This window comes from Larus michahellis, chromosome W (genome assembly GCF_964199755.1).
Source record: "Larus michahellis chromosome W, bLarMic1.1, whole genome shotgun sequence".
NCBI lineage: Eukaryota > Metazoa > Chordata > Aves > Charadriiformes > Laridae > Larus > Larus michahellis.
In genome coordinates this window covers 22,101,533-22,114,263 of record NC_133929.1, presented here as the reverse complement: position 1 = coordinate 22,114,263, position 12,731 = coordinate 22,101,533, and the positions used below count along the sequence as shown (strand labels likewise).

General features: G+C 38.9%; 1 protein-coding gene across 1 annotated transcript in view; it reads right to left on the bottom strand.

Moving 5' to 3' along the window:
• The window catches only part of LOC141735549 (polyadenylate-binding protein-interacting protein 1-like), a 38,271-nt gene that overhangs the window by 4,382 nt on the left and 21,158 nt on the right, over positions 1–12,731 (bottom strand). The window contains exons 5-10 of the mRNA XM_074568525.1: positions 11,787–11,898; positions 10,418–10,543; positions 7,042–7,148; positions 3,893–4,010; positions 3,704–3,758; positions 2,996–3,089 (exon numbers count right to left, since the gene is read on the bottom strand). Coding sequence (XP_074424626.1) covers positions 2,996–3,089; positions 3,704–3,758; positions 3,893–4,010; positions 7,042–7,148; positions 10,418–10,543; positions 11,787–11,898 — 612 coding nt within the window. The remainder of the gene's footprint in view (positions 1–2,995; positions 3,090–3,703; positions 3,759–3,892; positions 4,011–7,041; positions 7,149–10,417; positions 10,544–11,786; positions 11,899–12,731) is intronic.

Below are 12,731 nucleotides of genomic sequence, written 5' to 3'. Positions count from 1 at the left end.
AACAGAGCTTTATAAATAATAGTTAACTATAACATTTATAAAAGGGTCTGAAGAAGAAAAAAAAAAATTATGGGTACTAGAGAAAACAAACAGAAACCTCAAAACAGCATAGATATGTACAAATTGCTACAGTGTTTGTCAGTTTGTCACCATTTTAGATCATCTTACGCTGTCCACAGGTTAAAAGACAGAAACAGTTTCCAAGATGATAGAAAAATGCAATCATAGAATCATAGAATGTGTTGGGTTGGAAGGGACCTTTAAAGGTCATCTAGTCCAACCCCCCGCACTAATCAGGGACATCTTCAACTAGATCAGATTGCCCAGAGCCTCATCAAGCCTGGCCATGAATGTCTCCAGGGATGGGGCCTCCACCAACTCTCTGGGCAACCTCTTCCAGTGCCTCATCACCCTCATGGTAAAGAACTTCTTCCTGATGTCTCATCTAAACCTACCCTGCTCTAGTTTAAAACCATTGCCCCTCACCCTATTGCTACATGCCCTTGCAAACAGTTCCTCCCCAGCTTTCTTGTAGGCCCCCTTCAGGTACTGGAAGGCTGCTATAAGGTCTCCCCGGAGCCTTCTCTTCTCCAGGCTGAACAACCCCAACTCTCTCAGCCTGTCTTCATAGCATAGCTGCTCCAGCCCTCTGATCATCTTTGTGGCCCTCCTCTGGATCCCCTCCAACAGGTCCATGTCCTTCTAGAGCTGAGGGCTCCAGAGCTGGACATAGTACTCCAGGTGGGGTCTCACCAGAGCAGAGTAGAGGGGGAGAATCACCTCTCTGGATCTGCTGGCCACAGTTCTTTTGATGCAGCCCAGGATGTGATTGTCTTTCTGGGCTGTGAGTGCACATTGCTGGCTCGTGTCCAGCTTTTCATCCACCAGTACCCCCAAGTCCTTTTCTGCAGGGCTGCTCTCTATCACATCATCCCCCAGCCTGTATTGATAATGAGGATTGTCCTGACCCAGGTGCAGGACCTTGCACTTGGCCTTGTTGAACTTCATAAGGGTTGCATAGGCCCACTTCTCTAGCTTGTCCAGGTCCCTCTGGATGACATCCTGTCCCTCTGGCCTGTCAACTGCACCACTCAGCTTGGTGTCATCTGCAAACTTGCTGAGGGTGCACTTGATCCCACTGTCTAAATCATTGATGAAGATGTTGAACAGCACCTGTCCCAGTATGGATCCCTGAGGGACACCACTTGTCACCCCTTTCTGTCTGGACATTGAGCCATTGACCACCACCCTCTGGATGCGACCATCCAGCCAGTTCCTTATCCACCAAACAGTCCACCCATCAAATCCATATCTCTCCAACTTAGAGATGTTGTGGGGGACCACGTCAATAATGCAATACAAGCTTTCCAAAATTTAATAATGCATTTGCACTGATGTTGTTAATATATGAAAGAAGGCAGCCTTAATTCACCTCCCTTTTGCATCTGCATTATATTACCTTCTATTACATGGTAACCAGTCTTTCAGAGGAGATCTGTCTCATTTAGGTCAGAGAAAAGACTGGATCCCATTAATGATAATCAGTATTGCGCAGAGTGGAGACTACCACAGAGCTTCAAAATAAAGCTGTGAAGTGATGGGGATCACTTAACAGCTTGCTTTCTCCTCACAGTTATTGGGAAGTACCTTGAGTGTTCCTTGTTTTCTCTAGGTCTAACTGGAGTGTTAGGACATAAACTAGGACAATGGAGTTGTAGCTTGAACATGATAGTGTATATAATTCTAAACAGCCTTAAAAAAACGTCAACAGCTATTGACTCTCTCAAGAAGTGTGTGTTACTTTCAGGTGCCCAGTTTATTATCTTCTGTGCCTTAGTTCCAAACAAGGGAATCAGCATGCACATTAAAGAAGCTGTCTACATACTTATTTTATTTGTTCCTCCTTTCCTGTAGGAGTGTAGACTTGAGAAGGAACTCAACATCAAACCCTTCTCCCTGATGTCAGTCACGAGAAATAGCTGACAGACGATCAGGATAGATTTGTCTAAGCTTTTCTTAAGCCTTCAACAAAGAAGGTTCCACAGTCACCTTGCATGAATGTTGACTCTCAGTCTTCCATATGTCACAATTCAGATTTGCTGTGTTTAACTGCTGTCTGTCTCCATTTTGCATTTAATTTGTTCTAAGCACAGCAGTTCACGAGGGTAATTTTTTTCCCACAGTATGAGCTTGTTGATTTCTGATATCTCTAATTTACCTTCCAAAGTTCCTGCAATTCCCCTCTGCTAGGTGCCATCTAAAAATTTTCAATTTGCTAACAAAAATATCAGTCTAGACCAGCACTCTTATCACACACAAACACAACACTGAAAGTCTTTTGGGTATCAAACCATGATCTGAAAGTCTTCCTTCAACCAGATGAATACAAAGCTCAGAGCAATTTATTTTAGACTGTATTTCTTTCACTGGTTTCCTATCAAATTCTTATAAACTGGTGTCAGAAAGTCAGACTATATTCCCATCTATTGCTTCCCCTTTTGCCATTAGGTTGCTTTTCTTGTTCTACAGGAATACTGAATAGCCATTTAATTGAGGGTATACTACTTATCCTGAGGAGAGAAACTTAACAACCTCCTCCCTTTGAAATACACTGAAAATTTTGTAATTATCTCTAGCTAGGATGTGTACGTGCATCAGTAAAATGAATTCAGGTTGCCTCACTACCAACACTTGAAGGTCTGGTGCTTCATTTTGCTTGCAAATTTAATTTTTAAAAAGCAGAAGAGAATATGGTTGTACGTGTGCAAAAATATCTGAAATTTATTTGCCCTACTCAGCTAAATATAAAATTTGTTTCAAACTTGTGTGACTACAAACCAACTTACACCTGAACAAATACATAACTTCCATTGTAGGGTCAAATAATAATTATATTATTTAACTTCATTTTTATCTAGATTGGATTCCTAAGTTTGCAGTAAAAATAACTAGTGTTAAAAACCCCAAACAAACATCACTCAAAAAGAAAACATACTGATCTCCAGGTCCTGATAAATCTGTTCCATTTTCTTCATAATCTGGAAACAAATCCTCTCTTTCAAGCAGCTCTTGATATTTTTCTTGGTAATCTGGCATAGTAAAAATGAGACCAAGCAATATGTAAGACAAGTCCTCTAAATTAACATACATCTATACAGTTTGAAAATAGCCTATTTAATGAAACCATGAATGGCATGAAACATAGAAAAAAACCTCATGCTACAGTGTTTTCTCAGGACATCAATCAACCTCTAAGAATGATACCTATCTTCCCAGAGAACCGTAAAGGTAGTCACAGATGTCTTTACCTCAAATGATGTCATGCCATGTTGTGCTCAGATTACAGAAAACAGAGAAACCAAGGAAGAAACAAAGCCTTTTGCTACTAACAATGGACAAACAAAAGATGACTTGAAGATTTCTGGCTTCCTGGAGAGACCAAGTGCTGAGGACTATGGCACAAATTCTTCTGAATTATATGAACTCAAATGCATATTCTCCATTTCAAACATCTACCTTCTTTTAATACAGAATAAAGCATGTGTTACACAAAGCCAGGAATTCAGACATAATTTTGTCTTTTAAGTTGTATGATTTTCAGATATTTTAAAAACAACTTTTTATGTACTTCAACAGGACATAAACATAATTACAAATTTTTAATGAAGACTGATAAAACAGGCATACTAAGCTTGTGACGTACCTGGATCTGCTGCAGTGAAAGGAACACCATCGGAAGTATAAAATGTTGGTTCATTCTAAGAATAAAGTTATACAGTAAGTTATACACATTCAGAGAGACAGCTGTTTGCAGCTTTCAACAATGTGACTGTCTATGAATTAAATTAAATTCACATTAGATTAAGGAACTGAAGCATCAGTACATTCTTACCATAAAATAGTTTGGGTCATTTTCAGGGGTAGCTTCTGTATGTGGAGAAGTTTCATGAACTCTACCCCAGTTACTTGATCGGAGTTCTACTAGTTTCAGAAGCATATGTTTCACATCTCTGAAATAACAGAAGCACCACAAAAGTAAGAATGGTTTGTGATAAGCAATAATTGGGTTATATCTTGCATATACTAGATAGGTAAATCTCAAAAAAAGCTCCAAAAAGGACAAAATTTGGTCCGGTCGGTCTGCAGATAATTTTGAGTTAGTCCCCCCCCCCCCCCCCAAATCTAGATGCTTTACATGTCCCTCAATTATGAGACACTCACTCTCTCTACTTCCTCTGTGGTGAAGTAAGGATTCCATATGAAATAGAAAGAGCTATAGTTTTTAAATCAAGATACCAAACCCACAGCACAAGTTGAGGAATAAATCCTTTTCTTATAAAAGGATAGTACTGAGGAAAACAGGGGATGATCTTTAAATTGTATTTTAATCATCTAATTTATGCTCCTAACTTCAGTTCTCTAAATCACATTGAAATTCTAGTCAACAGTGAAAAGTAATGCCTCCAATACATTAAATGCTACCACCCATTTAATCCCTGAAATAAGAGAAATTGCTTTCTTCTTTTAAGCGAGTCCATGGAGAAAAGTTCAGTGAGACTCATTAAGGAAAAAAAAAAATTAAAAAAATTCTTCAGTTGTTTCCTCTATTAAAAGAAGCTCATGCTTCTCTGTTTTTGAACCCTCAGGCTTGTGCTATTTTTTCTGGTTCCTGAAGCAAGATTTTCCTCATCTTCCCTGGGAGGCAGCTAATTTACAACAAACAGATGATACCAGCTACCTGCTGTCCTCACTCCATATGGCAAGAAATCAGGTCACAATGTCTGAACCCTCTATAGGTTTTTAGTAAGTTTGCAAGAATAAGGATGAAAAACAGCAGAATGAGATAACCTCATGAGGGATCAATTAGATCAATTAGATATTCACAAGTCCATGGGCCCTGATGGGATGCAACCGAGAGTGCTGAGGGAGCTGGCAGAAGTCATTGTTGGGCTGCTCTCCATCATCTTTGAAAGGTCCTGGAGAACAGGCGAGGTGCCTGAGGACTCGAGGAAAGCCAATGTCACTCCAGTCTTCAAAAAGGGCAAGAAGGAGGAGCCGGGGAACTACAGGCTGGTCAGCCTCACCTCCATCCCTGGGAAGATGATGGAACAGCTCGTTCTGAGCATCATCTCAAGGCACGTGGAGGAAAAGAAAGCTATCAGAAGTACTCAACATGGATTCACCAAGGGGAAACCATGTCTGACTAATCTGATAGCCTTCTATGATGGCATGACTGGATGGATAGATGAGGGGAGGGCGGTAGATGTGGTCTACCTTCACTTCAGCAAGGCATTTGACACGGTCTCCCACAGCATCCTCATAGGGAAGCTTAGGAAGAGTGGGCTTGATGAACGGACAGTAAGGTGGATAGAAAACTGGTTGAAAGACAGAGCTCAGAGGGTAGTGATTAGGGGCACAGAGTCTAGTTGGAGGTCAGTAACAAGTGGTGATCCCCAGGGGTCAGTACTGGGTCCAGTCCTCTTCAATATATTCATCAATGACCTGGATGAGGGGATAGAGTGCACCCTCAGCAAGTTTGCTGATGACACAAAGCTGGGGGGGGTGGCTGACACACCAGAAGGCTGTGCTGCCATACAGAGAGACCTGGACAGGCTGGAGATCTGGGCAGAGAGGAACCTTATGAAATTCAACAAGGGCAAGTGTAGGGTGCTGCACCTGGGGAGGAATAACCCCATGCACCAGTACAGGTTGGGTGCTGACCTGCTGGAGAGCAGCTCCGTGGAAAGAGACCTGGGAGTCCTGGTGGACAACAGGATGACCATGAGCCAGCAATGTGCCCTCGTGGCCAAGAAGGCCAGTGGCATCCTGGGGTGCATCAAGAAGAGTGTGGCCAGCAGGTCGAGGGAGGTCATCCTGTAGAGGTCATCCTCTACTCTGCCCTGGTGAGGCCGCACCTGGAGTACTGTGTCCAGTTCTGGGCTCCCCGGTTCAAGAGGGACAGGGAACTGTGCTGGAGAGGGTGCAGCAGAGAGCTACCAAGATGATTAGGGGACTGGAACACCTCTCTTATGAGGAAAGGCTGAGGGATTTGGGTCTCTTCAGTCTGAAAAAAAGATGGCTGACAGGGGGATCTTATCAACACTTATAAATACTTAAAGGGTGGGTGTCAGGAGGATGGGGCCAGGCTCTTTTCGGTGGTGCCCGGGGACAGGACAAGAGGTAATGGGCACAAACTTGAGCATAGGAAGTTCCACCTAAACATGAGGAGGAACTTCTTTCCTTTGAGGGTGGCAGAGCACTGGAACAGGCTGCCCAGAGAGGTGGTGGAGTCTCCAACTCTGGAGACATTCAAAACCCGCCTGGACGCGTTCCTGTGTAACCTGCTCTAGGTGACCCTGCTCTGGCAGGGGGGTTGGAACAGATGATCTCCAGAGGTCCCTTCCAACCCTATGATTCTATGATTCTGTGCATGCAGTTGATTACAAATTGAGAAGCAGAATACATTAGCCAACCACTCATTCTTTTCCAGCCTGCAGTAAGAACAGCCAAAACATCCGTTCTCCAGAAAACAAAACAAAAAAACCCACAAAACAACCAACCAAACCAACCCACAAAAAACTAACCATATTCCATTTTACGCTTACATTTATAGCGATTTGTATGCTATATTTAATGCTGTTAAATTCAGATTTAAAAGTATAAACTATGAGATATCACCATATTTATATGTGCTTTTAGAGCCTAAAGCACTTTAGGGAGATTTCAACTCCTGAAGGTTTAAAAAAAACCCTACAAACACAAAAACAATTAAACCCCCCCAAACTACCATGATCTCATTAAGTAGAACATGCACCTCCAGTAAAAGACAAAAAACCAAACCAAAACCTAAAATGAGATAAACACACTCCCCCCCAATTGAAAATTACTTTTTGTTACATGGGAAGGGACCGAAATATTACCTTACTTTTTGTAAATGAGTTTTTAAGGTAATGCTTTGGACATGTTCATTATTCTTGAAGATTTTTAAGGTCTTCTATTTAATATAAAAACAAAACACTGCACATGAATTTATCTTCTCACCTGCTACAGTTTGCATCCAACACAACATTTTCAATTCTCTGAATCATTTCCTCCATATCATTTTTTCCTTTTTCTTTCCAGGCATCTTCTAAAACTGAGCCTGTCAACTAAAGACAAGGGATTAGTAATTTTTTTTTTTAAAGCAAATTATAAAACTTTAAGAAACTGTCAACAGAAGAGATTCTGTAACAATCCATAATGTTCAGATGCATTGTGCGCTACCTGAGGGTTGAAGGTCCCAACCTCCTACATATTTTTTGCTAAACAGATTAATAGACCTTGTAAATAAGTTTACCTTAGACTACAGACAATATGGTAACTCTATGTCCAATGTTTATGTTGCCTAGTAGTTCACAGCCACTTTCCTCCTATCAGTCTTGAGACATGATTTTGAAACAACTCTCCAGCGATTTAATTACACTGTGAAACAGTCACATTACAACAAAATGCATACATGTAACCATTTTTTTTTAAATATTGCTGTGATTTCTTGTGAAAAATCGTTACACTTCTTCATTTTTCTGAAGTTGTGCATCAGTTGGACATGAAAATTGCATTTGACCATACTGTTACTTGGGTCACGTCGACACAGAAATATTGCAACATTCTGAATCCTGTTTGAAAGGACTAACAGCATTTGTGAGATCTTAATTGCTTTAAGTACGTGCTATGAAAAAAGAGACCATATTTTTACAGACACCACCACAAGCTTACCTGAGAATAACAATAGGTTAGTAAGCTTTAAAAAGACTTCAGTCAACATACCTAGCATCAGACGTGCCAGAGAATTTCATCTGGGTATATACAAGAGGAGCCAAGAATTATCTGACCAAGCCAGCCTGAGTTTTAATACATAAAATCTGTGAGACTGAAGCTGCTGCTGCGAGCTTTGGCAGCAGTCTAGAACTGCTGTGGATGAAAGCCTTTTCCTTTAAGAATAGGTACTTCATTGCCCAATAATTGCACAGTAGGAGATAAGAGTTAAACTAGGAAAAGTTAACAGCAATTCCTGATCTACTCAGCATAAATATTACATGATCCAAAAATGCTTGGAATGGCATCTGATGATACAAAGGAAGAAAACGCAAAGCTAAAAGCAAGCATCTTGGTCAGCACTTGTTTCACATTCCCAGTTTTCTACTGCGGTCCTGCCTTGATCCTAGGTAATTAGATAACAGCACCAAGAAGGTTTAATTAAAATAAATATATTGCAAAGCAAATAAGTGAAAAACCTGTATCTATCACTATATTAAATGGAAAGGACAACAGGAGACACTTATTGCTTCAGTAGTGACACCAAGGTTTCATGAGGTAGCCCAGCCTAGCTACAGATACACTCCAACATTTATAGATACTTTGAGACATCAGAAAACACTTGCGTTAAAAAAACCAAACCAAAACACACCCACAAAAACAAAACAAAAAACCCCACAAAAATGTCTTTAATTCTGGAATGGGCACTGAAGCCAAATAAATACTTCTGTGAGTATTCACAGAAATAATGAGCCCTCCATCTTCTTTGGAGAATGATCAGAAAACACAGCAGCACTGGAAAGCTTCCTGATTTGTGTACTGTCTTTTTGAAAGGTCCTTCAGTGGGCCTTGCTTCAGGGAAGCACTTTCAATGTAAGGATTGACCACAGGAGTAAATATGCTCATTGAACACAACCCCACGCTTGCTATGAAGCAACCTGCTTAAACATCCAAACTTCATTTGAAGGGTTTAAATTGGAGGATGTAAAACCTCTCTTTCCCTATTCACCATATCAAAAAAAGCTCCCAGAACTGGAATTTAAGATAGAAGAGTCTGAAAAAAATTATGATGTAGGAGGAAGGGGGAAGAATGAGGAAAAACAAACCGACCAACCACAAAAACCAGAAACAAAACTCCACAAAAATACTGTTTAGCTTTTGACCTTCATTCCCAAAACAAAGTTTTCATTCCCAAAGTTTTCCCAACTAGGAGCATAACCCACAGCTTGTGAAGATAAGAGTTTCTCCCTGCATAAAGCATAACAATTGTTTTTTAAGTAAAACTTAAAAGCAGAGGCTTGTCTTCATCATGAAATAGAAATATATTTCTACAGTAGTAGCAATGCATACAATACAGTAGGAAATAACTGATATAAAGAACCCTTTGCTGCAAAAAAATCCCTCAAGTGATAAACCCTAACTGCTGAGTGTCCTTCAGAACAGAGAATGTACCTAAAACCCCACAATTCATTCAAGTTGGTTACAGTTTTCTCCCACACCAGAACTGGCAAAGGGAGAGCTAAAGGGATTGCTTCCTCCTTTGCACCTTGGCTCCAGTTCTACTGCTCTTACATGTATACAAATGGCCTTGTGTTTTACTTTTAAAAGTAGTACGTTACTTTTTTTGTTTGCTCAATTTCATAAAAGTACTAAGGAAAAAAAAATGTACAGCTTGCTCCACTAATGATGTAATGCATAAAACCCCGTAAACATTTCCTCATTTGCAGTTTTGTTTCCTCCACTGCTCCCAAAGGTACATCCATTGTCTCAAAAAGAAACATAATGCTCCTTGCATACCTTTCCTTGGGGAAAGGTAGGGCTTTTTGAAAGAAAAAAAAAAGTCAGAACAAACCCACCACACTCCTCCCATTATCCAAAGCCTCTCCGCTTTCTCTTCCCAATCTTCAAGCATTTCATTTAGATATGCAAAAATTCTCATCTTTCTGACAAGAAATACTTTCATAAGACACTGTCACCTACACTTTATGTATTCCAGAAGCAATACCCACTGACTTTATGCATCGTTCATTTCTCTTTTGAGGCATCCAGTTAAAGCATTCACAGGGCACGGAAGCATATGAGCTGGACATCCAAGAACGACAGACAGTTGCTTAATTCTGATAATGTTCATGCTGATTAAGAGACGAAACACTGCCTCCCTCCTTTTACCCAATAAAAACCTATCCATATTGCTTCATTTAATTAGAGCTGCTAACCACATACTATAGCACAGACCTACAGAAGGAATTGTGTGATGTGGCTATCTCTGTTAGCCTAGATCTTGAATCTGTGGTCCAGGAATCCATTCTAGCCTGTGGCAAAAAGAAATAGACTTTCACTTCATTCCCCCCTCTGTTTCACCAGCAGGAACCACATATGACCATATCTTGTTTTTCTCACTTTCCACTGTCAGCTGTCATGTACTCTATTTTTTACTTATCCCAGATGAAAAAAATCTCAAGAAGAAAAAAAAAAAAAGTATCTTCGTATTTGTATTTAAAATATATTATGATGTAGATATAAACAAGTAATGTTCATGAGCTTCCCTCTTTCATTGAGGACTATGATGTTCTATTTAAAAAAATAAAAAACTTTTTTTTTTCTTTTAAAACTACTGTCTCACCTTCAGCAGTTTCACTGCACATATCAAATTATTATCCACAGGATTAGAGAAGAGCGCATTTAGTAATTCCCGAAGGCCTTCTTGAAGAATTTCTGCTCGCGTTACCTGTCCCTTTGTTCCTTTAATCTGAAAAATATATTTAAAAAAACAAAACAAAACCACATTTAAAAGACTTAAGTTTTTGAAATTAAAGTCACATTTTCTCTCTTGAATGCTGTATGGTTTGGTTTGTGATTAACATAGTTGAGCTCCTCAGTTGGAAGAATATGCCCAATACTGTAACTATTCTAGAACACAGACTTTGAGTAGTACCCTTACAATTCTGACATATACATAACAATGCTTGTCTAGCATTTTGTTTCTTTGCTAATAAATTGCTAAAAAAAGCTGCAAAATGCCTGGCAAGTGGTCCACATCATCCCAAATTCTCAAAATCCCATGCTCTTTCCCATCCTATGTTATGCATTCTCTACAGCTATAGAGTAGCTTACTTCTAGAAGGCACTCTTTATATATTTAAAAATTATAGAAAATGGTTTAAAAAATAAACTGTTTACTCTAAACTGGGCAATTCCCCCTCCTTCAAACCCTTTGGAAAGCTTCCTTTTTACTTTTAGCAAGTGAAAATTAGATTTCAAGACCCACTTATGAACAAAAATGGAAGAGTCGGAGAGCTTTCTTTCCTCATGCCAGCAGAACATTTTTATAGTGTTTGCTTAAATCAAATATTTGAAATAATCCAGTGAAAAAATATATTTTTAAGGATACTACAGCAGTCAGTGAACTTAATAAATTCACAGGGATAAGAGTCAAAGAATTTTTATGTGCACATACACTTTTTTGTACATATCAGATACAAAAAAACCCCTATCTAAATAAAAGATTTTATGCTTCATGAATAAGCCAAGGATTCAACCTTCAAAAGAAAACTCTTTAAAGGTCTACATATTTAATTGCTCATTTTGAAGATTCCCATGCCTTCCTCAAGCATTTGATAATAGCTCCTATTAGTGTTTGAATACTGAATTACATGAGTTATTGACCCTGATCTGCTTCAGTTAGGTTGTAACATTTCCTATGTTGGTTAAGTGTAGTAATCTGGTGAATTCTTATGAATTCTTACACTTTTTTTTAATTTTTAAAATCTTTATACATTTATCTTCTGATGATCTTGTCCTTTTTTGTTTATCTCTTTCTTGGACACACATTATAATGAAAGTCTTCTAAAGTTCTTTTACTTTGTTTCACTCTCCCTTTACCCCCACCCCAAACCAAAAAAGCACACCTCAAACGATATTCCACTTTAGTGTTTACCTAAACACAACAAAAAAATTAATGAAGAACCATCTGACATGCAACTTTCTTCTCACCTCTAGGTTAAGGTAAAGTTCAGCTAAGAACAACACAAAGGCATGAAATTGTTTTCGAGTAGTCTCATCTCCTTTGGTAGCTTCATCTCTGTTTTCGTACTCTGTTTGACACCTGAAAACATTAAAACAAAAATCATATAATCTGTAGACATCCCAACATATGTAACGTGCTACTTATTTAATAGAATACTAAGAACTTATTCACTGCATTAAAACTGTTAAATGCTGAATGCTAGAAAGTATGATTTGTGAAGGAAGTGAGAGGACTTCACAGAGACAACGTGGATTTTTGTCCTTCTAGATGAATACATATGATTACACGATTGTGTTTTCAAGCACTGAGATATCTGAGACAGCAAAATGAAATAGAGCAAATTGCAACATGTAAGAATTAAAAGACAGTTACACAGTTTATGTATTAGAATATGGATCCAGGAAGTTTAACATAGACAGCCAAACATCAACAGAAATAAAGTAGGTATACTCCGAAAGACATTTTTCCCCTTTCAGGGTGCTGCCCACATTGTGTTAGATGCCTTTATACTTATTTGATAAATTCTTTACCCCACCATGTTAAGTGATGCATAATCTAGATATAAATGCAAATATTGAGGATTAAGATAACACGGCAGTGAGGTAATTTTCCAGTATTCAACAACTGTGTCAAAAATATACAAGTTTACACAGCAGTTCAAAAACAAATTAAAAAAATATTTGAAGTAAAAAGGAAAGTAAGACAGCCTCCAATGTATTCTCAATGGTTATGGAAAAGATTAAGAAATACCTGAGAAACTGAAAAATCTAAGGAGTTGAAATAAAAAAATTGAAGTAGAAACTTGGGCTGAGAAACAGGAGTTCTCTGTATTCATATTGTTAGTTTGTTTATCCCCCCCCCCCAAATTCCAACCATATTAGCAATAAAAACATAAGCAACTTTAAATTTAC